At 43.6% G+C, this 27,668-nt stretch overlaps 1 protein-coding gene across 2 annotated transcripts in view; it reads right to left on the bottom strand.

Annotated features, from left to right (window-relative positions):
- The window catches only part of edc3 (enhancer of mRNA decapping 3 homolog (S. cerevisiae)), a 120,019-nt gene that overhangs the window by 13,372 nt on the left and 78,979 nt on the right, over positions 1-27,668 (bottom strand). For both annotated transcript variants that reach the window (XM_043680252.2, XM_043680253.2), the window contains exon 5: positions 4,026-4,179. In XM_043680252.2, coding sequence (XP_043536187.1) covers positions 4,026-4,179 — 154 coding nt within the window. The remainder of the gene's footprint in view (positions 1-4,025; positions 4,180-27,668) is intronic.

The following is a 27,668-nucleotide window of genomic DNA, read 5'->3' as shown; positions in this document are numbered from 1 at the left end:
GAGAGAGAGAGAGCGCGAGAGAGAGAGAGCGCGAGAGAGAGAGAGAGAGCGCGAGAGAGTGAGAGAGCGCGAGAGAGAGAGAGAGCGCGAGAGAGAGAGAGAGCGCGAGAGAGAGAGAGCGCGAGAGAGAGAGAGAGCGCGAGAGAGAGAGAGCGCGAGAGAGAGAGAGAGCGCGAGAGAGAGAGCGAGAGAGAGAGAGAGAGAGCGCGAGAGAGAGAGAGCGCGAGAGAGAGAGAGAGCGCGAGAGAGAGAGAGAGCGAGAGAGAGCGCGAGAGAGAGAGAGCGCGAGAGAGAGAGAGGCGCACGAGAGAGAGAGAGAGCGCGAGAGAGAGAGCGCGAGAGAGAGGAGAGAAGCGCGAGAGAGAGAGAGAGAGCGCGAGAGAGTGAGAGTGCGCGAGAGAGAGAGAGCGCGAGAGAGAGAGAGAGCGCGAGAGAGAGAGAGCGCGAGAGAGAGAGAGAGCGCGAGAGAGAGAGAGGCGGAGAGAGAGAGAGAGCGCGAGAGAGAGAGAGCGCGAGAGAGAGAGAGAGAGAGAGCGCGAGAGAAGAGAGAGCGCGAGAGAGAGAGAGCGCGAGAGAGAGAGAGAGCGCGAGAGAGAGCGAGAGAGAGAGAGCGCGAGAGAGAGAGAGCGCGAGAGAGAGAGAGCGCGAGAGAGAGAGTGAGCGCGAGAGAGAGAGAGTGAGCGCGAGAGAGAGAGTGAGCTCGAGAGAGAGTGAGCGCGAGAAGAGAGAGCGCGAGAGAGAGAGAGAGCGCGAGAGAGAGAGAGAGCGCGAGAGAGAGAGCGCGCGCGAGAGAGAGAGAGCGCGCGAGAGCGAGAGAGCGCGCGAGAGCGAGAGAGCGCGCGAGAGAGAGAGAGCGCGAGAGAGAGAGAGCGCGCGAGAGAGAGAGAGCGCGCGAGAGAGAGAGCGCGAGAGAGAGAGAGCGCGCGAGAGAGAGAGAGCGCGCGAGAGAGAGAGAGCGCGCGAGAGAGAGAGAGCGCGCGAGAGAGAGAGAGAGCGCGAGAGAGAGCGCGAGAGAGAGAGAGCGCGAGAGAGAGAGAGCGCGAGAGAGAGAGCGCGAGAGAGAGAAGCGAGAGAGAGAGCGCGAGAGAGAGAGCGCGAGAGAGAGAGCGCGAGAGAGAGAGCGCGAGAGAGAGAGCGCGAGAGAGAGAGCGCGAGAGAGAGAGCGCGAGAGAGAGAGCGCGAGAGAGAGAGCGCGAGAGAGAGAGCGCGAGAGAGAGAGCGCGAGAGAGAGAGCGCGAGAGAGAGAGCGCGAGAGAGAGAGCGCGAGAGAGAGAGCGCGAGAGAGAGAGCGCGAGAGAGAGAGCGAGAGAGAGAGAGCGAGAGAGAGAGAGCGCGAGAGAGAGAGAGCGCGAGAGAGAGAGAGCGCGAGAGAGAGAGAGCGCGAGAGAGAGAGAGCGCGAGAGAGAGAGCGCGAGAGAGAGAGCGCGAGAGAGAGAGAGCGCGAGAGAGAGAGAGCGCGAGAGAGAGAGCGAGAGAGAGAGCGCGAGAGAGAGAGAGCGCGAGAGAGAGAGAGCGCGAGAGAGAGAGAGGAGAGAGAGAGAGCGAGAGAGAGAGAGAGCGCGAGAGAGAGAGAGCGCGAGAGAGAGAGAGCGCGAGAGAGAGAGAGCGCGAGAGAGAGAGAGCGCGAGAGAGAGGAGCGCGAGAGAGAGAGAGCGCGAGAGAGAGAGAGCGCGAGAGAGAGAGAGCGCGAGAGAGAGAGAGCGCGAGAGAGAGAGAGCGCGAGAGAGAGAGAGCGCGAGAGAGAGGGGAGAGAGAGAGCGCGAGAGAGAGCGCGAGAGAGAGAGCGCGAGAGAGAGAGAGCGCGAGAGAGAGAGCGCGAGAGAGAGAGAGCGCGAGAGAGAGCGAGAGAGCGAGAGCGCGAGAGAGCGAGAGCGCGAGAGAGCGAGAGCGCGAGAGCGAGAGCGACAGCGAGAGAGAGAGCGAGAGAGAGAGAGCGAGCGAGCGAGAGAGCGAGCGAGAGAGCGAGCGAGAGAGCGAGAGAGAGAGCGAGAGAGAGAGCGAGAGAGCGAGAGAGAGATAGAAGGAGGTTACATTGACCAGAAACTGTATTAGACTAGCCATATAAGTACTTTGGCTACAAGAGCAAATCACGGGTTAGAAATTCTGGACTCACTCACCTCCTGATTCCTCGAAGACTGGTCCACCATCTACATGGCACAAATCAGACAAGTGATAGAATAGCCCCCCCATTTGCCTGGATGAGTGCTTTGCCAAAACTCAAGGCATGTGACATCATCTAAAACAAAGCAGACAGCTTGACTGGCCTCCCACATTCATTTACTTCAGCAGACAATGGCAGCAGTGTGTACCATCCACAAGATGCACTACAATAACTCAAAACTCCTTCAACAGTACCGTCCAAACCTCAACCACCTATAATAGGGCAGCAGATACATGGGAACTCTTCCAGCTGCTAGATCCTGTCCACATCACACTCCATCTTGTCTTGGAAGTACATTGTTATTCTGGAACTCTCTTTAGAGAGAAGCTCTCTCTAATAACAGCACTGTGGATGTCTGCACACCACGTGGACTAAAGGAGTTCACAAATGTTAGGTCACCATATCTTCTCAATGGAGAAGATAATGTTGGCCTAGATACCAATGCTCACATTACATGAATGAATCATTGAAATAAAAGAAGTAAATTTTCAAACCAAAGCAAACCACCACAGATTGTAAAGTCTCAAACTTCTGAGAAAAAGGGGTGGGAGAATGGTGAGACGGAAGGAGGATTTCATGTAAAAGGAAGTTTAAAGGCACTTTATATTTTTTCACAAGATGTGAACATCACTGGCTAGGACAGCATTTATTGATCATCCTTATAATCACCCTTTAAAGAGTGGTGGTGAGCTGTCTTTTTGAACAGCTGCAGTTCATCCAGCATTATGAAAGCAATCTCAGGATTTTGATCCAGCAATGGCAAGGAAAGGCAATGTAGTTCCAACTCAGGACAGAGAATGGCTCAAAATAACTTGGCTGTGATGATGTCTCCATGTATTTGCTGCCCCTATCCTTCTAGGTAGTAGAGAGGTTGCAGGTTTGGAAGTACTATCAAAAGAGCTTTTGAGAGTTTTTACACAACCTCTCATACACTGCTGGCACTGTGTATCAGTGGTGGAGCAAGTGAATGTTCAAAGTGGTGGTGAATGGGATGCCAATCAGGATTGCCTTGTCTTGTACAATGTTGAGAGACTTGAATGATATCAGGGCTTGTAACATCCTAGCAAATAGAGCATATTCCATTGCAATCTTAGTATATCACTTGCAGATGACTACTAGGCTTCAGGAAGTCACAGTGAGTTATTTGTCGCAGAACTTTCAGCCTCTCACCTCTTGTATTTACACTGGCCCAGCCCAACTCAAATAGTATATTCAAATAACCAGCACAGGAAAGCTGAAGGGAGGTGCATAATTATCCTTTTCTCTTTGCTTTGTGATGTTGCTGCTGCAAACTGGGTAATCCTGGCTGATGCTTTGAGGAAATGGGTTTGAATCCCACCGTGACACCCAGTCATATTTAGAGCTCTATGAATAAAAACTAGGATGAAACATAATCTCAGTACTGGTGACCCTGAAACTATCCCGGCTGGTCATAAAGATCCATCCAGTTCACTACTATCCTTCAGGAAAGGGAATCTGCCGTCATTACCTGGTCTGGACTAGATGTGGCTCCACACCCAGATCAATGATGTTAACAGTTAATTGCCCTTCAAATGGCCTGGTAAGTCACTCAAGGCAGTCAGGGATTGACAAAAACTCACCCTCATTTCAAGAATATCACAGTGGCTCAAGTGTGTATTTCAGACTAATTCTCATTAGGTAGAGACTCACTAAAACTGCTTATCCCAAATGAATGCAGGAATTGAAGTTTGCTGCTACCACTAGAAACTCAAACCAACAGTGAAAGGGAAGGTCCATTTTTCCCAACAAGCATAGAAGTTTCTTGCTAAGACAAACTGACTGGATACAAAACAAAATGCGCATTAAAAAGAATGACAGCACTTTCCATAAGCCCTAGAGGTACCTGTTAGGTCCCCCAAGCAGTGTGAGTGTCATTTGGCTCGCACACACTCCAGCCATTTCCAGTCTGCGCTCCAGTGACAGGCCATGCCTTTCAGCAGTAGCCAGCAACTTCTTATGCAAGTCATAAGAAATACTGGGGACAACCAATCCTGAATCTGGAAAACAAGCAAAAACAAGGTAATTGCAACATGTAATAAACATCACTACATTCCCCTAAACATCTTGGCAGTAGAAAGACAAATTTCAAATCATACTTTAAACGGTTAGAGAATTTGAATTTTTCATTTAAAATGTCAATGGAAGTAACCATTTCAATATATAATAGGTGCAGGAGTAGGCCATTCGGCCCGTCGAGCCAGCACCACCATTATGTTCATAGATGATCATAATGTTGGCCTAGATACCAATACTCATTACATGAATGAATCATTGAAATAAAAGTAGTAAATTTTCAAACCAAAGCAGACCACCACTGATTGTAAAAATTTCAAACTTCCATCTGAGAAAAAGGGTGGGAGAATAGTGAGAGAAAAGGAGGATTTCATGTGTCCTGTTCCTGCCTTATCCCCATAACCCTTGATTTCACTATCTTTAAGAGCTGTATGCATCTCTTTCTTGAAAGTATCCAGAGACTTGGCCACCACTTCCTTCTGGGGCAGAGTATTCCATATATCCACCACTCTCTGAATGAAGAGGTTTCTCCTCAACTCTGTTCTAAATGGCCTACCCCTCATGTTTAAGCTGTGTCCTCTGGTTCGGGACTCACCCATCAGCGGAAACATGCTTCTTGCCTCCAGAGTGTCCAATCCTTTAATAATCTTATACGCCTCAATCAGATCCCCTCTCATCCTTCTAAACTCAAGCAGATACAAGCCCAGTCGCTCCAATCTTTCAACATATGATAGTCTCACCATTCTGGGAATTGACCTTGCAAACATACGCTGCACTCCCTCAATAGCCAGAATGCCCTTCCCCAAATTTGGAGACCAAAACTGCACACAATACTCTAGGTGTGGTCTCATCAGGGCCCTGTACAGCTGCAGAAGGACCTCTTTGCTCCTATACTCAATTCCTCTTGTTATGTAGTCCAGCATGCCATTAGCTTTCTTCACTGTCTGCTGTACCTGCATGCTTGTTTTCATTGACTGCTGTACAAGAGCACCTAGATCTTTATGAACACCTCGATTTTGAAAGACTCTTAAAAATCTACCTGCTCCAGCAATAACTTTCAGGGAAGACAATCTGCTATCCGTACTTAGTCTGGCCTACGTGTGACTCCAGACCTACTGCAATGTGGTTTCAAATGCCCTTTGAAATGGCCAATCAAACCACTCAAGTCTTAACTAGGGGTAGATGGGGAATTCCAACCTTGTCAGCATTGCCCATGTTTTAAAAAGGATCCTGCACGACAATGTCTGCAAATATTCACGCTTCTGCAAAGTTTCTTCAAGTCGTGCCCATCAGTTCAAAACAATCCATTAACTGGTGTTCCAATTGTTACTTAATGCGAAGAAATCTTCTGAAATTGCAAATGGGCAAGATACCAAAATACAAAAAATACTTCACATCGGTCTCAAGCAAGACTCACTCATAACGCAAGGTGAAAAGAATCAAAGATATGGTTGAGTATTAAGCTTACTTCAGTGCCAATTGAGCTGCATCTGATGTATTGAGGGCCATTGATTACTGGAGCACTTTGTGGTTTGCAAAATTAACTGGGCATGGTCAAGTCCAGAACCAATGGGCTCATCAGAATTCAAGCTTTATAAAAGCAGTTAGCCAACATTAGTTTCATCCAGGCATGTTACAATACAGTGAAATGTAAGTACAATGAACTCCTGCCCAAATTTATCATTTGGGCAGATAATCAATGGGGACTAACCATTTCCACCGGTTTCATATATATGTGGGAAAAATAAACGTGTGTGTAGCACCTCTACTTGCATTAACTGCACAATACAAGTATTTAAAAGTTGTTTGACGTTTGACATATCACTTGAAATTGCAACAGTTCCATGAACAGCTGCATGCAATGAAACCAGGCATAGTTTTTTGGAATGCAGAAAAAAATGCTGATATAATTGTAGAACCGAGTGAGGCACTAGGGAATCCTGGCAATTTAAATTGAAGCCAAATGCAGCATAAGCTAAGTCGAGAATTGGAAATACTGGGGAGCAGATACAAACTGTTACACTTTTGATAGAACTTTCTTGTCGAAACATTTTTTCAAAGAAACTCCATGATATAAAAGGTAGAGTCTGGGATACATGCCTATAGTTCATAGCTGTAGAAATACACATGAACTACACCAGAAAAGCAGGAGAAAGAATGGATCACAGGACTTTTTTTTGGTGAGGTAGCTGGTGTGGAAGCAAGTCGCCAGTCAGCACCTTTGGCTGAACAGCAATTGTTTCACGGGTTGACGCAAGAGGAAATCTAATTCCAAAAAGGAATTACAGGGAATTAAATTGAAAAAAAACCCGCGCTGTTGGAATACATTACTGAAACATATCCAAAATGAAAATACTTTACAGAAATGGCCCACTGTGGAGCCTGCCGCCCCCGTAATGATGTGGAGACCGCCAGCATAGTTTTCCGAAACCTCAGATTCAATGTTAAATTTTATTGGTTATGTCAGCCCTTTGCAATGGATAAAAAGTGATGAGTTTCTAATTATGTTTCACTGTCATAAAGAGCATTCCTTGGGAATTTGCTGCACTAAATTTGAGAAATTTACAGAAAGGAATGCTTAATTCCCAAAACTAAACCTGACTTTTGTTTCCTTCTTACCTAAAACAGGAATGGAGGGAGGAATCATACACAATTGCTTTTAAGAAAACTAAATTTTACCAACACTCAAAACCTTTAAAAAGCTAACAGTTGCAACAGCATGCCACATTTTTGAATGACTGGATATCTCAGATATGACAGAAGGCACCTATTTCAAAAGTAAAATTCTAAGCTCATAACCGTACCTTTGTATTTCGTATGTAACTTCCACTTTAACTGAAGGGGCAAGATATTAAGTGTGAAGGTAAAGTCACCATAGTACCAGAAGACCACAAGGCTGGTCTCCGATGAGAAGACAGAGTTTCACTGAAGAGCTTTCACACCCCAGGCAAAGGGTGAGGTTGAGAAGATGGGACCTTCAGGATAACTTCAGCATGTGAATTGAACTGCAAACACACAATCCAGTTAACTGAGCGAATCGACCTCTAGGAAGAAGGTATCAGGGTTGTGGAAAAGTCATTGATCTAGTAATCCAGAGACCCAGACTAATGGTCTGCGAACACCAATTCAAATCGCATCACGAGTGCTGGTAGAATTCAACTTCAAATAATAAAGAATTTGAATTGAAAGCTAGCATTAATAATGGCAACCATGGAATATCCAATTGTAAAATGCCATCTGGGTTTGCTAATATCCTTCAGGGAAGGAAGTTGCCATCCTTACAAGATTTGGCCTAAATGTAACTCCAGATCCGCAGCAATGTGACTGGTTCCCAACCACCTCTGAATTGGCCAAGCAGGATACACTAAGTCAAAGAGTCACATACAGCATGGAAACAGGCCCTTCGGGCCAACTCACCCATACCGACCAGATTTTCCAAACTAATCTAGTCCCATTTGCCAGCACTTGACCCATATCTCTCCAAATCCTTCCTATTCATGTATCCATCCAGATGCCTTTTAAATGTTGCAAATGAGCCAGCCACCACCACGTCCTCTGGCAGCACATTCCATACACCCACCACGCTATGTGAAAATGTTGTCCCTTAGGTCCCTTTTATATCTTTCCCCTCTCACCTTAAACTTTTGCCTTTTAGTTCTAGACTCCCCCACCCCAGGGAAAAGACTATGTCTATTTACCCTATCCATGCCCCTCATGATTGTATAAACCTCAGAGGTCACCTTTCAGCCTCAGACACTCCAGGGAAAACAGCCCCAGCCTCTTCCGATAACTTAAATCCTCCAACCCTGGCAACATCCTTGTAAATCTTTTCTGAACCCTTTCAAGTTTCACAACATCCTTCCAGTAGGATGGAGACCAGAACTACACATAATATTCCAAAAGTGGCCTAACTAATGTCCTGTACAGCCACAGTATGACCTCCCAACTCCTGTACTCAATACTCTGACCAATAAAGGAAAGCATGTCAAACACCACCTTCACTATCCTATTTACCTGCGACTCTACATTCAAGGAGCTATGAAACTGCACTCCAAGGTCTCTTTGTTCAGCAACATTCCCCAGGACCTTAGCATTAAGTGTATAAGTCCTGCTAAGATTTGCTTTTCCAAAGTGCAGCACCTTGCATTTATCTAAATTAAACTCCATCTGCCACGTCTCAGCCCATTGACCCATCTGATCAGGATCACATTGTAGTCTGACGTAACCTTCTTTAATGTCCACTGCACCCTCAATGTTGGTGTCATCTGCAAACTTACTAACTATACCTCTTATGTATACATCGAAATCATTTATATAAATAACAAAAAAATGGTGGACCTAGCACCAATCCTTGTGACACTCCACTGGTCACAGGCCTCCAGTCTGAAAAACAACCCTCCACTACCACCCTCTGTCTTCTATCTTTGAGCCAGTTCTGTATCCAAATGGCTAGTTCTCACTGTATTCCATGAGATCTACCTCGCTAACCAGTCTACCACAGGGAACCTTGTTGAAGGCTTTACTGAAGTCCATATACATTACATCCACTGCTCTGCCTCATCAATCCTCTCTGTTAGTTCTTCAAACAAATATCAAGCTTGTGAGACATGATTTCCCATGCACAAAGCCATGTTGACTATCACTAATCAGTCCTGGCCTTTCCAAATACATGTTCATGTCAGGATTCCCTCCAACAACTTGCCCACCACCGACTTGCTCACCGATCTATAGTTCCTTGGCTTGTCAGAGTGACACTCAATGCAAATAAGATGGAAAACAAACATTGATTTTGCCAGTGATCCTCTCGCCCCATGAAACAAGAAAAATCTTAGGATGCTCCCTTTTTGTGGCAAAGTATAAAAACACCATAAAAATTCAGTATGGCCTGAACACAAACTGATTGAAGTTCCATAGCCCAAAACATTATTCATTTGCCCAGTCAAAAAAAAAGAAGGTAGCATGGAATTGGGAATATAATTAAATTGATATGTCCTATTTACAAGTATCATGTGTTAGAAGTAATGATATTTTCACCACCTACAAGTGAACCCCACCACCAGGAATATATTTCCCTCCCTGCCCGTATCCACTTTCCGCAAAGTCCATTCCCTCAGTGACTCTGTGGTCAGGTCCACACCCCCCAACAACCCGCCCTCCCCTCCTGGCACCTTGCCCTGCCACCTCAGGAATTGCAAAACCTGCACCCACACCTTCCCCGTCACCTCCATCAAAGGCCCCAAAGGAGCCTTCCATATCCATCAAAGTTTCACCTGCACTCCCACAAACGACATTTACTGCATCTGTTGCTCCCTATGCAGCCTCCTTTACACTGGGGAGACTGGATGCCTTCTCACAAAGCACTTCAGGGAACATCTCCGGGACACCCTCACCAATCAACCTCACCACCCCATGGCAAATCATTTCAATTACACCTCCCACTCTGCCGAGGACATGCAGGTTCTGGGCCTCCTCCGCTGCCACTCTCTCACCACCTAAAGCCTGGAGGAAGAATGCCTCATCTTCCACCTCGGTACCCTTCAACCCCAGGGCATCAATGTGGACTTCACCAGTTTCATCATTTCTCCTCCCTCCACCTTACCCCAGTTCCAAACTTCCAGTTCAGCACCATCCTCATGACCTGTCCCACCTGTCAAATCTTCCTTCCCACCTACCCACTTCACCCTCTTCTCCTACCTATCACCTTTACCCCTTCCTCCATTCACCTACTGCACTCTCAACTACCTTCTCCTCAGCCTCACCCCCACCCATTGAATGTTTCTACCCCCAAGGATCCCAGCCTCATTCCTGATGAAGGGCCCGCGCCCGTAACGTCGATTTTCCTGCTCTTCGGACGCTGCCTGACCTGCTGTGCTTTTCCAGCACCATTCTAATCTTGACTCTAATCTCCAACATCTGCAGTGCTCACTTTCCCCTATGTAGTAGGGGTAGCTTTATGTCATTTTTTTAAAATACTTGCAGTAAAGGCTATGAGCTTATTAAATACTCAAAACTATTCGCGCTTTGGAGATTAAAATCTCAGTGCACTAGCTGGAATTTTTATTTAAAATCTTTTACCCAAGGTCCGATTTCCTGCCATCCTACTAAATGCATTGATTCCTTAACAAGAAAGATGGAGGCACACTATCACAATCATATACTCCTCCAGAATTCGATCTGGATCTGCAAATCTAGTCAATAATGTATCCGGGTACTGAACTGTGGAAGACGACATTATAGCAATCACAATCTTGTCCATAACCTATCAGAGTACATATCGAATCCCCTACCAATGCAGGCTGCAACTCTAACATCCCCGACACCTGTTCCACCTGAAAAGAGGAAGCAAATGTTCCTGATCTGATGGGTTCATCCCTCAGTTTTAAGTAGCTACAAGAGTGGGCAAGTTACAGTTTATTCATTCAACTGAACTTATAAGCAATAATCAATAATACTCAAGGCAGCTTTTGAAGAACTTTTTGAAGGTTATGCTTTGATGTGACAGCCAACCAAAACGATTAACTTCAAATAGCATGAATCCCCTTCAAGTCCCTGATGCTTTAATTTAATTTCTCCCTGGACATACTTTGCCATAGCAACTTGTACTTTCCAACAGTTCCGGTATTTGCAAAAGTAACCCAAGAGATGATAGTAGTCACTTAAAGAGCATTAAGCCTTCAGGGATCGAAACAGTCTGATGGCTCCTGATACACATACTTAAATAGAACAAAAAATGTGTTGGTCAGTCAGGTGTATTTCTGTTGTTTGCCGCAGCCTGCTTGCACGCCACTGGAGAAATTCTGAACATGCAGCTCAAACTCAGCACATACCAATTACATAGCAACAAAACGAAAAGAATGAGGAAACTGCTACAGTTTATTTAAGTCTAAAATACACCGTTTGTAAACTATGGGTTGCCAAGAAACAGTGATACTTAACACGCAACGAATTGGCACAGATGTTTTCCCTTCAGAAAAAGGAATAATATTTTTGAAGGCTCCTGTCACACAAATGTAGCCCACCACAAGATAGAGATCTGTAAAGTGGAGACTGCGTGGTTATAATCAATTACATTAAAACAATGACACTTAGCACTTTGTGACAAAGTGGACTTTCTATCAGCTCTGGAACCAGAGCTTTCATGCTTTAGAGAAACAGAAAACTTCAGGAATCAATCTGATATGCTACAAATTCAGAAATAAAATATATGCCCCTTATATCCAACTAAGCAGGACATGCTCAGTTACCTCCAAATTTAAAAATAATTTACAAATAATTTATAATCTGGAGAACATAAGTGTGCAAATCATAATCCTGAGAGCACTTGTGGGTGAACTACCATGGCTGAATTTCAGAGCTCAGGTACTTGTATTGGTTTGAAAGCAATGACCATTTTGTTTTAACTTTCCCTGCTCATTAAGAACAGCCCAATCAGGAAAATTAACAATGAACCTTAAGTGCAAACATAGTTAATGCTGGCAACTGTAATAATCTTACACATCACAATACATAATATTAAATTCTGCAACAAAATGAATTAGTGGTGCCAACAAGTATAATATATCATTTTATTATGGACACAGCCTCTTTGCAGGTTCTAAACAATGGATACTGGCCAGATATTAAACAAAGCAAATCGCGCCACATCTAAACTTGTGTGCCATAAGAAACACTTAGTAAAACAATACATCGGCTGTTGAATAGATCAAAGCTTCCCACTGCACTTGGCAAAAATCTTGATATGTGGTACAATGCAACCTAGCAATCGCTTTGAAACATGACAAGACTGCACCAGAGCAACAAACAACAAAAGAAAATTAGTTGAAAACATATATTTCCTGAAGCATATATATAGAATCATAGAGATGTACAGCATGGAATCCTAAGAAGGAGGAAGAACGACATTAGTGTAGTCATTGTAAGGAGGTCAGCCAGGTGGACGTCATAGGAGATGAGTTCAGTGCTTGGAGATGTTAATCGGGTCTGATCAGGGAGCCCTGGCTGGCAGATAAGAACAGGGGTGTCAGACATTCTGTCCGAGGGATCCAGATCAGTCTCACCTATAGCTTCAGGCAAAATTCAGTGATGGACTCTAACATGAAGTACATATAATTAGAAGCTGGAACATTATCCAGGAGGTCAAGTAGCAAATGGAGATGCATTGATCTGTCTCCCACTGACAAAAACACCACTGGTAGTACTGCCACTGCAAGAGTCTGTAATGGCTTTACATTTTCTGGACACCCTTCCAGTTACAGCTGACAATATCAGACTTTGGACGCAGAACGATCTGGTGCTGGCAAAACAAACAGCTGGTGGTCATGGGGAATCCAACAGGCTGTCACAACCAGAACTGAAGCCATTTTGGACCCAGAGAGACCAGATCACAGTAGAGGATGGCATAATACTATGGGGAGCAAGAGTGATTGTTCCAAGCAAAGGTCATCGCCAGTTATTGGCCGACCTCCACAAGGGTCATCCAGGGGTTTCCAAAATGAAGACGTTGGCAAGAAGTAATGTCTAGTGGCCGTGACTGGATGCAGACATAGCCACGTTGCTGGGGCAGTGTCCAGATTGCCAACAGGGATACAAATTATCACCAGCAACTCCCCCACGTTCTTGGGAATTACCGGGTAAACCCCAGTCTTGGTTACACATCGACTATGCAGGTTCTCTCGTGGGGGCTTAATGCTCTTAGTCACTGTAGATGACTACTCAAAGTGGCTGGATGTGGATAGTGTTCATTTGTCAAACACGGGGACAACAGAAAAATTGTTCACATCTTTTGCAATGCACATTTTCCCAGAAGTGTCAATCACAGATAATGGGCCATCATTTACCAGCAGGGAATGACTATTCCTGAAGTCGAATGGTATTCGTCATAGAAGGACAGGTACATACCATCCAACGTCCAATGGTCTGACAGAAAGAGCAATCCAAACTTTGAAGGCAGGCTTACAGTTTCACTAAATACCAAACAATCCTGGCTCCTATTTGATAACAGGACCATCCATGTAAACTACAGGGCTAGCTCTAGAGTTGCTAATGGGGAGAAGACTCCGCACCAGGTTAAGTCTGATCTCTCTGGACCAAGGGGCAGAGGCGAAATGGCATCAGGAACCCTAATGCCAGACTCAAGACTCTGCTAAGCAAGAGAAACAGCTCACTTCAGGGGACAAAATTTGGCGTGGCAATGAGAGGAATGACCCAGCATGGATAAGAGGCATGATTGACACAAGGTCAGGTCCAGTTCTGGTTGGTGCGATGGTCCTGAGCAAGCACATGAACCATATGAAAGCTGTAAACGTGCAAACAGCGCAGGAGCAAAATATGTCCGGTTCGTCGACAGCCTTTCAGACTATTCCTGAACCTGTAGGTTCTCCCTTTCCATCACGCTTTGAAGATACCTTGGAACCTGAGATGGACACTATCGATGTCACTGTCTCGACACCGTTGTTGCCTGAAGAGGGGAATGAATTCCTTCAGAGACGCTCCAGGCATAAGTAGTAAGTTACTGTGTGTTACATGCTGCCCATATCAAAAGGTAGAGTTGGAAGAACCTGACCCGGTGCAAAAATGGCCCAGGAAGGGGTACAGAAACAAAAACCAGCCCATGCCCTTAAACTCAGAGGTGGAGGGATGTAGTGATTCTGTTAAGGTCAGCCTCAGAACAGAGATTCCCTGTTTGGGCCAGATTAACAGCCACAATCAGGGAACCGTGACCTACAAATGGGAACAGGACTGAGAGACATTCCCTCAGCGAGCTGGCTCTAAGGGGGTTGGATCTGTGTCAAGGACTCTCCACATTTAGATACAGGGTGACTTGGTGCCAGGACACCTGCCTCTGTGGAGTTATTTCAAATCACCACTTACTGGAAGAAGGAGGGCATAATCTTGGAGGGGGTCATACAACACAGAGCACTTGTGGGGGTGATTAATTAGTTCATCATGGTGGTGGGCATCAGGGTTATACAGTGTAATGGTCTGCAGTCATTTGTACCTCAGGGCAAGTCTGAGCCTTGCAAGTACCTCCCAAGTACCTGGTTCCAACAAAGCCAGAAGCATGGGAAGGGCCAGATACAAGTAACTATGTACTGCTGTAGCACCTGTTGGACAGCAAGTGGAATTTGAACAGTTTGGGTGAGGTGAGGCATGTGCAATTAATTGTTTTAACATGGCCCTTGCACACTCTGTGCAGAGTCTCAAAAGAATGGTTGCTTCATTCAGCTTTCTTGGCACGTCAGCTAACAGCCAAGACCTAACAAAATGAAATGACCAGAATTCCTGCATGAACTCAAAAGAACATTTCCACCTGATTAAATGAGAGTACTGCTGCAAAGAACAAAATCCTCCAAAAACTTCATCTCCAGAAACAGAAGAATGAGGACTATGCTAACTTGTACAATGCTTTCACTACTGCTTCTCTCAAGAATGGAAAGACTTGCATTTGTATTTTGAGACCTCAGGATGTGAAAATACACTTATAACCAATTAGGTATATTTGATATGCAATTACTATTGCAATTCAGCAACTAAATAAACACAGCAAGGTCCTTCAAGCCACGAGATATAATGGTCTGATATGATCCTTTTGTTTTTACAAGTTACACATTAGGCACAGGAAAAGAGCACCAGGCTGTTGGGTGAGAGTTCAAAGCTGCATTACAAATTGGACGGTCTACACATGGGCCGGACTGGAAACAATGTCGTGGGGGTGCTTTTGCTAACGCTGTTGGGGAGGGTTTAAACTAATGCGGCTGGGGAACAGAAACCAAATGAGGTGATTAGTGGACAGCAAGGAGAAAGTAACTATAGCCTGTAAGGAGCTAGATAATTAAGTCAGCGTGATTAAGGGGAAAGGTAGGCAGGGAGCAGATATTGAATGCAAAGACACAGGTGGTCTGAGATGCATTTATTTTAATGCAAGAAGTGTAGTAGGTAAGGCAGATAAACTTAGGACTTAGATTAGTACCTGGGTGTATGATGTCATTGCTATTACTGAGACTTCGTTGAGGGAAGGGCAAGTTTGGCAAATAAATTTCCCAGGATATAGATGCTTCAGGCAGGATAGAGAGGAAAGTAAAAGGGGTGGAGGAGTTGCATTATTGGTCAGAGAGGATACCACAGCTGTGCTGAAGGAGGGTACAATGGAAGACCCAAGCAGTGAGGCATTATGGGCAGAGCTCAGAAATAGGAAGGGTGCGGTGTTGGGGCTGCACTACAGGCCTCCCAACAGTGTGTGAGAGATAGAGGTACAAATATGTAAACAGATTATAAAGATGTAGGAGCAACAGGGTAGTGGTGATAGGTGGTTTTAACTTTCCCAATATTGACTGGGATTCACTTAGTGTTAGGGGTCTAGATGGAGCAGAATTTGTAAGGAGCATCCATGAGGGTTTTCTGGAGCAGAATGTAAATAGCCCAACTCGGGAAGTGGCCATACTGGACCTGACATTGGAGAATGAGCCTGGCCAGGTGGTTGAAATTTCAGTCAGGGATTACTTTGAGAATAGTGGTCACAATTCCATAAGTTTTAGAATACTCATGGACAAAGACAAAAGTGGTCCTAAAAGAACAGCGCTAAATTGGGGGAAGGCCAACTATACCAAAATTCGACAGGAGCTGGGAAATGTGGATTGGGATCAGCTAGTTGAAGGGAAACCCACATTTGGTATGTGAAGACTTTCAAAGAGAGAGAGGTTGACCTACACAGGTACTGTGCCCCAACTCTTCCACCTTTACATTGATGACTGCATCAGTGCAGCATTCCGCACCCAGTTCATTGACTTCGCCCACAACTTCCACCCTGCCATCAAGTTCACTTGGTTCATCTCAGACACCTCCCTCTCCTTTCTTGACCTCACCAATTCCATCTCTGGCGACAGTCTCCAGACAGACTTTGACTACAAACCCACAGACTCTCAACAACCAGGACTACACCTCCTCCCAGCTAATATCCTGCAAGAACTCATTCCCATTCTCCCAATTCCTCTGCCTCATCTACTCTGACAAGGAGACATTCCACTTGCAAGCATCCCAGACGTCTACCTAATTTTCAATAATGTGCTTTTCCTCCTCCTGTCATTCAGACAGCCCTACACCGCACTACCTCCATTCCCGGTTTCACTGCTGTAAACACTCCCCGCCTCCCAAACGCAATAAAGACAGAGTTCCCTTGTCCTCACCTATCACCCCACCAGTCACTGCATCCAACACATCATCCTTAAACATTTCTGCCAAGTTCAACTAGACCCCACCACCAAGAACATCTTCCCCTCCTGACCCCTCTGACAGTCCTTGATTTATGCCACTCTTCCCACCGATTCCCCTGCACCCCAGGGACTATCCCCAGCAATTGGAAAAGATGCAAAACCTGCTGGTACTCCCCTCAGCTCCATTTCAGGCCCCAAGCAGCCCACCTAGGTGAAAGAGGTTCACCTGCCTCTCTTCCAACCGAGTTTGCTGCATCTGGTGCTCCCGATGTGATCTTCACGACACTGGGGAGACCAAATGTAAACTCAGGAAACGGTTCACTGAGCACTGCAGCCAGGCCCGCAGGGGCTGACTGGACCTCCTAGTCACCGCCCATTTTATTCCCCTTCCCACTCCCTTTCCAGCATGACCGTCCTTGGCCTCCACCATTGCCACAACCAACCAAGCACACCACATCTTATCTTCCACCTTATCTTCCACCTGGGCAGCCTTCAACCTAGAAGACTCAACACTGAGTTCTCCAATTTGATTAATTACATTCCCTACAGTATGGAAACAGGCCCTTTGGCCCAACTAGTCCACACCAAACCTCCGAAGAGTAACCCATCCAGACCCATTCTCCCTAACTAATGCACCTAACTCTACGGGCAAATTTAGCACGACCAATTCACCTAACCTGCACATCTTTCGACTGTGGGAGGAAACCGGAGCACCCGGAGGAAACCCACGCAGACACTAGGAGAATGTGCAAACTCCACACAGACAGTCGTCCGAGGCTGGAATTGAACCCGGTTCCCTGGCGCGGTGAGGCAGCAGTGCTAACCACTGAGCCACCGTGCCGCCCAACTCAAATAACTTTGCCTCCCTGACTCCCTTCCCAGCCCTCCCTGTCCCTTCCACTGTTTGATAAGGAGTCTTCGTGATGATGATGGAGAACACAATCAGAGTCAACAAGTGGCTTGTGTGGAGAAAAACATGAATATTTGATGAGCTAAAATGGTCCATTTCAGTGTTGGAACATTGACAATCTTTTACCAAGTTTTAGCAGAAATGCCAACATGCACATCTTTAACACAACTTTATTCTTCCATCAACAAGTACACTGTTGAAGCTGCGTGTGACTAAAATTCTCATGGACTTCTAGCTTTTTCAATAAAGGCACAATTTAACAAATGCTTCCAGTTAAATTGCTGTGATTCAGCAACATAGAAAAATACATTTGTTCACATTCACAATAGCAAGAGAAAGACCAGAAATAGATTCCAGTCTGGCAACTCTGCTTTCAATAACATCACCTTTCAAGGTGAGAAAATAGCATGTTACCACAGCTGAGTAATTGAAGGTAATTTTCTTTAAATCAGGGATATTTTAGAAAATTAAAATTATCTCAACTTTATCTGCTTTTATAATTAATTGGTGGTTTAAATTAGCTGGTAGGATTTTTTTTTAAACAAATTCATGCACAGGATCAGAGTCACTGGCTAAGCCAACATTTATTACCAATCCCTAATTGGTCTTTCCTTCCTTAAAGGGAAAATAGACTAAAGGACTCATGGTCATTATTAGACTCTTAATTCCAGATTTTTATTGAATTAAAATTACATCATCTGCCATGATAGAGTTTGAAGCCAGATTCCCAGAACATGACCTGGTCTCTGAATTAAGAGACCAGCAATAACAAAAGACCATCAGCTCCCTGTCTTGCCAAAAAGCTTTGAATTCCACAGAGAAAGTCTGACACTGACAACTTAGTTGACACTTGTGTGACTGCTGGTGCATTATACAAACAATTTCAGAGAATCTAGATACTAAAAAAAATTTAAATACTATTACGGGAGAGCTCATTTTGCTAAATCTGTTGTAAAACACAAAACACACGACTGTGAGACCACCCAACTCATTACGCTTTTGCAGGAATTTCAGAGCATATCACATTAGATAAAAGCTCTTCGTTATTTCATTCACCCCTCCTCCGGACTCCTATCTTGCTTCTGTACTTGTCCCATTTATTACCCTGGGTACAACCTAAGAGTTCCTTTGTCATTTAACCTCTTCCATTCTATCACAGGCCTCTACTTTTCGACTTCCAAACTCCCACATTTTACACACTTAAAGTTCGAAATGTTCTAACTTTTAAGTTCTGACAGTAGGGCAGCAACATTATTCTGAAATGTTTGTTTCTCTCCCCATAGATACTGAGTGGAGTATTTCTAACATCTTCTATTGTTTTAGTATACCCAAGTCTGTGTGTAACTATATTAGGTATTTAAATTAGTCATATTTTCATGGATACAATATGGTTTCAACTTCATCACCTCATCTTCGGATTTCAAACCAAGTGTTTACAAATACACTAACGTACATATATTACACATCTGTTGCTTAAGCAAGGTCTCTAGTTAAGTGAACCTGAATTAAAATTTATTATCTGCACATGCTTGCCAATACTTGACAAGTGAGAATTTTTTGCTCCCTTAGCCAAAAAGAGTGTCAAGCAACTTGAAGTTCAAATTAAAATACAGGTAGCTACAAAGGTTATTAAAACGCAGAGATGCTCCTTCTGGCTTCCATTTTGGAAGAATGCGATGATAACAGTGGATTTCAAATATAGTTATTTTAATCTAAAGTGATAAATGTAAAATACTCATGTGATGGGAAGGGATGTAACAAAAATCATTCAAGGCTACCTCACATGTAAAAGTCACAGATATTTTTTTAAAGCCATTGGCCATGTGTCTTACAAAGCAAGGATTTTGTGAAATGCACCTTTCAGTTCATTTGTAAAACCACAACTAAAGCACAACTATATTGAGAGAGATGTCAGGTCTGTGCCAAATATTTGATGCACCTTTAAATGTTAGCTTGTTTCCAATATATCCAGAATCTCTCTTTCACACAGGCAACACTTGAAAATGGTTGTGTCAAGTCTGTCAATATACTACGATCATGACTATACAACTACAGAAGTATAGAAATGTTGTAGCACAGAAGAGATCAATCTGCCAATCCTGTCCATTCGGACCCAAAGATGCTCTTTATAATCCTGTCTTCCAGGATGTGGCCTATAGTCTTTGCAGCTTACAGCATTTAAGGTGCTGATCCTGATGCTTTTTAAAAGAAGAGTTTAGTGTCTCTGCCTCCAACACAAACTCAGGCAGTGAATTCCAGCCAGCCACCAAACTCTCCATAACAAAGATTTTCCTTAAATCCTCTCTAATTTTTCTGCCACTTGGTTTGAATCTGTGACCCACGGTTTCTGAACTCTCTGCCAAGGGAAACTGGTATCTTGACCCCTTATAATTCTGTCTATCTCAATCATGTCACCTTTCTCTGCTCCAAGGAAAACAATCTCCATCTCTCCAATGGTTCTAACACTTTCTTTCTCGTCATGATTGTGCCCAATAAATCACACTGCTCCTCTTGGATTGCTATATCTACATCATCCCATTTCTTTGAGAGTACGGAGACAAAAATTTCATTTAAAATTCTTCCTATACCCTCTACATCTTCAAACAAGTTGCCTTCTTAATCTCTGATAGGTCTCACTTTTCCATTAGCTGCCCTTTTGCTGTTTAAATAATGGTAAATCATCTTTGGGTTTCCCTTTATCTTGCTTGGTAATTTTTTTTTCTAAAATTTGTTCCCTATACTTTCTACCCTCCTCTAGGTTATCTGCAGTGTTGAGTCATTTTGTGACTATCTTAAGTTTTTTTCCGGCTTAATATTCCCCTGCATTTTTCCAGTCAACCATAGGATTTAGAGGAGATGGAGCTGAAAATGTGTTGCTGGAAAAGCGCAGGTCAGGCAGCATCCAGATAGATGGGTATAAATGTAGACAAATTTCTGCCTGTAGGAATAAGGTGGCAATAGTTGGAGAGTTTAACTATCCCCATATCAGCTGGATTTTGAACAATAAAAAGGGCTTTGAGGATGAAAACAACATGTACATCCAGGAATTTCTTTTTAAACATAACTGATAAGCCCAATGTGGGCATGCCTGAAACGTCGATTCTCCTGCTCCTTGGATGCTGTCTGACCTGCTGCGCTTTTCCAGCAACACATTTTCAGCGCTGATCTCCAGCATCTGCAGTCCTCACTTTCTCCTTTTAGAGGGGATATACCTTAAGGATCTCACTCTTTAGTGCCTCCCATTGGTTTACCACTGATGTGCCCTTTCGCAGTCCTGTCCAGTCCATCTCAGACAAATCACATGCCTGTACTGTAAAATTTGCCTCCCATTAAAACCTTTTATGCCTGATTCATCTGTGCTTTGCAATAATATTAAATCTAGCCAAATTGAGGTCACTATCCCCAATATAGTCACAAACTGTCACTTTTCCCATTTGCCCACCTTCATTTCCCAAGCTAAGTCCAGAATTGCATCACCTCTCATTGGGCTTATCAGTTATGTTTAAAAAGAAATTCCTGGATGTACATGTTGTTTTCATCCTCAAAGCCCTTTTTATTGTTCAAAATCCAGCTGATATGGGGATAGTTAAACTCTCCAACTATTGCCGCCTTATTCCTACAGGCAGAAATTTGTCTACATTTATACCCATCTATCTCCCTCCCACTACAAGGATTATGGTATTGTGCTAGTAGTGAGACTGCCCCTTTCTTAATTCCTATGTTCAACCCATAATGCCTCATTTATTAAACCTGTTTAGTATATCATGCCTTCTCACAAATGTAATTGATTCTTTAGCCAATACTGCTACCCCACCTCCCCTTTTTTGTCACCCACTCTATCCCCCTGAAAACTGAGCTGCCAATTCTGTCCCTCTTTTAGCCAGTTTTCTGTTATAGCAACAACATTGTGTTGCCATGTGGCTATCTACGCCCTTAGTTCATCTGTCTTGTTTATAATAACCTTTGCAATGAAGAATAAGCAGCTTAACCCTATCAATTTTCATTGCTGGATATTTCTGGAAAATCCTCATTTCTTTTCATCTTTGAGTTGCTGACTACACCACTAAAGTTCCACCTCCTATTTCCTGATCTGAATCGGACCCATCTTGGTCTACAAACTGGTTCCCAACCACTACAATACTCATTTAAAAACCACACCAACGGAGCTAGCAAAAGTCCTTGCAAGGATGTTTGTCCCACATGGTAAACAGAAACAACTGTCTCCACTGTCCCGTCAAAAATCTCACAACCCTGAATTGGGAATAGATCAGTCTCCCTTCATAATCATTGGGTCTGGAAATTTCCACTAACAGCACCTACACCATTTGGACTAAAGTACTTCAAAGTGATTTGTGACTATCTTCTTGACTTTAAATAGGGTGGAAACATTTTGTCACTGTCACTGATACCCACAACACGAGATGAAATGAAGGTAAGAGATGACAGATCTATAGATCTTTCTCTCTGTAGTACAGAGCATAAATAGCACAAATATAACAAATCAACATTTGCTAAAAATAAATGCAATCTGATTCAGCTCATTTCTAAAAGGCCTTAAAGAAAAATTGAACAACAATTGCAAAGATATAACTGTTAGATATTGAATATGCAGCTCACTTCAACTTGACAACTTAAATGTACACAAGTTTAAATCATTTAAGCAGAAAGGTAATAGTGAAGAATATAAACCAGGATTTCATTGGATTTTGCTACAATTCACTTTAAAAAGGAACACATTCCAAAAATTACTTTGAAGTTGGGACAGATCTTGTACATAGAAAAACTTTTGGTAGACTAAATGCAGACAATGTCGAAAGGTGGAGGCAAAAATCAATTTTCAAACATTCACACCAAAAAAAACGATCCCTTCCCTTAAAAAAAACAGGAGTAAACAGTTTAAATAATGTCAAAATCAATACCCACTGAGGTTTTGTAGACTTTGACAATTATTTAGTATTAGTTGTATTTCTCAGAATAGACAGTTCCTGAGTTCAATACAAATTATTGAACAGTTGATTTATGATAATCTAGCTGATGGTAATGCTCGATAATTGGCTCTCAGATAATCCAATATTTTTATTTCTTTTAGTTTAAAATGAGGTCAGTCATGTTGACAAGAGGCTGCCAATGTACTTTAAGCAGAAGAATGCGAAAGCTTATTATACAAAATCAAAACACAAATTAGTATGAACCAAAGAGCGTGGTGCTGGAAAAACACAGCCAGTCAGGCAGCATCCGAGGAGCAGGAGAGTCAACGTTTCGGGCATTACCCCTTCAGCAGGGATGAGGCATGTGGGCCAAGGGGGCTGAGAGATAAATGGGAGGGGGCGGGGCTGGGGCTGGGGAAGGCAGCTGGGAATGCGATTGGTAGATGGGGGTGAAGGTGATAGGTCAGAAGGGAGGGTGGAACACCTAGGTGGGAAGGAACATAGAACCTAGAAAATTACAGCGCAGTACAGGCCCTTTGGCCCTCGATGTTGCGCCGATCCAAGCCCACCTAACCTACACTAGCCCACTATCCTCCATATGCCTATCCAATGCCCGCTTAAATGCCTATAAAGAGGGAGAGTCCACCACTGCTACTGGCAGGGCATTCCATGAACTCACGACTCGCTGAGTAAAGAATCTACCCCTAACATCTGTCCTATACCTACCACCCATTAATTTAAAGCTATGCCCCCTCGTAATAGCTGACTCCATACGTGGAAAAAGGTTCTCATGGTCAACTCTATCTAAACCCCTAATCATCTTGTACACCTCTATCAAGTCACTCCTAAACCTTCTGTTCTCCAACAAAAACAGCCCCAAGTGCCTCAGCCTTTCCTCATACGATCTTCCTACCATACCAGGCAACATCCTGGTAAACCTCCTCTGCAGCCGTTCCAGTGCCTCCACATCCTTCCTATAGTATGGCGACCAAAACTGCACACAATACTCCAGATGCGGCCGCACCAGAGTCTTATACAACTGCAACATGACCTCAGTACTCCGGAACTCAATTCCTCTACCAATAAAAGCCAGTACACCATATGCCTTCTTCACCGCACTATTTATCTGGGTGGCAACTTTCAGAGATCTGTGTACATGGACACCAAGATCCCTCTGCTCATCCACACTACCAAGTATCCGACCATTAGCCCAGTACCCCATCTTTTTGTTACTCTTACCAAAGTGAATCACCTCACACTTACCTACATTGAACTCCATTTGCCACCTTTCTGCCCAGCTCTGCAGCTTATCTATATGAAGGAAGTTGTGACAGGTAGGACCATTCAAGACGGTGGTGCCAAGTTGGGAAGTTGGGACTGGGATAAGGTGGTGGAGTGGAAATGGGGAAAGTGATGAAATCCACATTGATCCCATATGGTTGCAAGGTCCCAAGGCAGAGATGAGGCGTTCTTCTTCCAGGTGTCGAGTGGTAAGGGTTTGATGAGGGAGGCAGACCAGGACCTGCCTGTCGTGGCGAGGTGGGAGGGGGGAGATGAAGCGTTCCGTTACTGGGCAGTGGGGTTGATTGGTGGTGTCCCAGAGACGTTCTCTGAAATGATCCATAAGTTGGCATCCTGTCTCCCCAATGTTGAGGAGACCACATCAGGTTCAATGGATGCAGATGATGACATGTGGAAGTACAGGTAAATTTCTCTTGTATGTGGAAAAATCCATTGGAGCTTTGGACGGAGGTGAGGGGGGAGGTGTGCACACAGATTTTGCAATTGCTAAGGTGGCAGGGGAGGGTGGGTTGATGGAGGGCATGGATCTGACAAGGGAGTTACTGAGGGAATGGTCTCTCCAAAACACAGATAAGAGTGGGGAAGGAAATACATCCCCACCTTCATCTACCTATCGCATTCCCAGCTACCTTCCCCTCAGCCTCACCCCGTCCAATTGATCTCTCAGCTCCCTTCGCCCACATTCCTAATGAAGGGCTTATGCCCGAAACGTCGATTCTCTTGCTCTTCAGATGTTGCCTGACTGCTGTGCTTTTCCAGCACCACACTCTGACTCTGATCTCCAACATCTGCAGTCCTCAGTTTCTCCATAAACTAATATGAAACAAACTCATTTCAAAAATCATGAAGATTCAACCTTTTTACCACTTACCTCCACTGTTCCCTCCCAAATAGTCTGAGAGACAATACCTCAGTGAAGAATCAGCCCACAGCAATGCTCCTTGCTCTGCTAGCATAGCCGCAAATTATTTCCTTTTCAGCAGATTTCTTTGCATTCACTTGATGGCATATTCCTCTACTGTTTCTCCCTCAGCCTTTAGGTAAGCTTCAGATCACTATTGCTACATGACATGGGATCCTAAAACTTGTGTCTTTGATTAAATTGTGGGACGGCTTCTGCTTACATCTCCAAAGTTTTCTACTTCTGAAGTTTACTTCTGGGCAACTCAGGACTTCTCCCTAGCCTTGTCCTGTCTATTTTTGGAAACTATTATGAACCATGCTGATCATCAGCCTCTTCCCTTGAAATGAAGCCTTTTCTGGTCTCTTAATCAAGTCTGCCAACACCATAGTAACATTATCCCACGTGTCTGGCTAATAACTCAGTCAAAAATTAAATTTTCTTTGGAAATGCTGTTTTAATTCATTTTTCAAAAAAAGTCAGTCAAGCCTTCACAGAAGGGATAACATTTTCTGCCATTTCAGGACCCAAATTCCCCCCCAAAAAAATATTGTGAGCCTTCATCATAGGTTAAATAAGACATCAGAAATTTATTACTTGTTTTGAAATTCAGGTGAAAATAATTTTTTGAAAAACAAAACTGAATATTGTTCTAATTTAATAAAAATTCACAATGTGTACGTTTGACTATAAATTACATTTTAATGCAATGAGTGGCATGAGGACATATCTTGGAAAAGATTATTATACAACACATTGGTGTCTCTGATGCTGTCACATTGCAATTGCACAGAGTTTGTAACAGGAGTAACACACAAAAAGTAACACCAACATAGGTAGTGATGTTATCACAGTCTGAACTTCTGTCAGAACAAGTGTCACATGCTACAACTGAGAAAACAAAAGAGTATATAGAAATTATTTCTCCTTCAAAAAATATGATTAGCATAATCATGATTCTCCTTATTTCTTCAAAGTATTCGAGAGATAGACAAAAAAAACTAAATGGCCATCTTGATTGAGTAAACTGTCTTGGATCCCAAACACACCTTCAAGGTGAAGCAGAGAAATTTACTTGTATTTCTTTCAATAGTCCTCTGCATTCACTGCTCAGAGTATAATCTCCTCTGCATTAGAGAGACCAAATGCAGACAGGTTGACTGCTTTCCAGAACAATCCTGACCTTCCAGTTGCTCATCATTTCAATACATCCTCTTGAACCCATACAAACATTTCTGTCCGAGGCCTGGTGCAATTTTCAAGCAAATAAACCTGTTGGCCTATAACCTGGTATCGTGTGACATCTGACTTCAGGATTCAATACTGACTGCAATCACTTCAGAAACTGTCCTTGAATCTGATTACACTCCTCCACTCCAGTATCTGGTTTGCTCTGAGCAAATCCAACCTATGTTCGACTTTCCACATCTATTTTCATCAAGATCATTCCTTTACAACCATTAGCACTCCCTTATCTTTTGCTCAGGGCAGCCTCACCAACTGTTACTAGTTACTTCTCCACCCTCTTTGCCAACATAAATACCAGAATTTCACAGTCCTCTCCAGTTCTGAAGAGGAATAATCAGACTCTATGTTAACTGTTCTCTCTCCACAGATTTTGTCAGGCCTGCAGAGGTTTTTCCAGCATTTTGTTTTTTGATTTAATTTCAAATGTCCAGTATCCGGTATCTTTTGCTTTTGTTTAACTCAATTAGCATTAAGTTGTGTCAGGAAATATTCTTTCAATTTGTTCAAGAAAAACAAATTGAAAGGTAATTTTAATTACATAGTATAGTAAAACTTGGGTTTTAAGGAACCATCAGCCAAATTTTCATTTCAAATATTCAGAAGAATTCAAAGAGTCCCCGTTGGATGCACCCTAACATTACAAAGCAAGAATGCAACCCACAGCAGATTTTCAAACAGAAAAAATCTGGCTAATACTTAGTCACAAGAAAATAAAAAATCCTTCAACAATAAGTTGTTTCAAACGATCAGTTCTCCCTTCCAGTATGCTTGTGACTAAAGTTAAATTTTGGTGAACTTAACAGCTCTAAATAGTTGGCAGAACAGAGGTTAATTAGCCAAGCATGTATCCAAAAATTTGTTGGAACAAGTTCTTAGTTGCACTGGTAATATCTGCAATAGCGATCCCTTGGAGCTAAGCTAGGACTTAATAAGTAATTAAAGTGAATTCCCAAATGCCACGAGAATTTTTCAAATTTAACCCTACAGACAATTGTTTCAGTATTATGCTTGCAGCTCAAAGTAACACTGCATAAGTCTGACATCAGAAAGAAATGTGGCTTGATAGATCACAGTTTAATGTTTGCAGGTAGTCACTGAAACCAATTCGATGGAAGCCGATGTTTCTAAAAAGAAGAACATCAGTTTATTACACGAAGGAACTAATCAAACCCTCTCAGATTGGAAGCTCCACTGGCTCAAGTAAAGCTTTTATTTCAAGGAAAGCAGTAAGTTCTCCTGCTCGTAGAAGTGCTTTACCTCTGTTCCTGTGCTATAATGTTCTATGTCGCATATTGAGACATTGAAATTTCCGTTCAGAGTCAAAACTAAGCCTGTGATTGGCACATATGAATATCACCACATGCTTTCCTGGACTGACACACTTAGGTCACTGTTCCAAAGGACTTTCTGACCAGTTTAACAAACCTTTCCTTCAAACTGACTCACATTCAATTGCCTCTATCACACTGTGGGACCCTGGTCAAACAATGACCGAAAAAAGTGAGTGGCGAAAATAGCGTCTTTATTTTGCAAACCCAGCACAAGTTTGGGGCTGCAATAGAATCCCAAATCACAGTTCCTACAAGAGCCCCTTGAGACACAGTCAGAGCCGGAGAGATGTACAATATGGAAACAGACCCTTCAGTCCAACCAGATATCCCAACCCAATTTCGTCCTACCTGCCAGCACTCGTTCCATATCCTTCCAAACCCTTCCTATTCATACTGAGGAAGTCAATCCGGGTGTTCCCCAACAGGAAACCCTGGATGAATCAGGACATACAGAACCTGCTAAAAACCAGGTGTGAGGCCTTCAGACCAGGAGCCCCACTCAAATATAAAGGAATCCAAGTGTGACCTTCGCAGAGCCATTAAGACAGCCAAGGAACGATACCGATCCAAAATAGGGACCCAGACAGACAGCTGGCAACTATGGCAAGGACTGAATGACATCAAGTTCAAAAAAGAGACAGTGC

This window comes from Chiloscyllium plagiosum, unplaced genomic scaffold, assembly GCF_037043375.1.
Source record: "Chiloscyllium plagiosum isolate Xiang-an unplaced genomic scaffold, Cpla_swu_hap1 HiC_scaffold_42, whole genome shotgun sequence".
In the NCBI taxonomy this organism is placed as follows: Eukaryota; Metazoa; Chordata; class Chondrichthyes; order Orectolobiformes; family Hemiscylliidae; genus Chiloscyllium; species Chiloscyllium plagiosum.
This window is presented reverse-complemented; position numbering and strand designations above follow the sequence as displayed.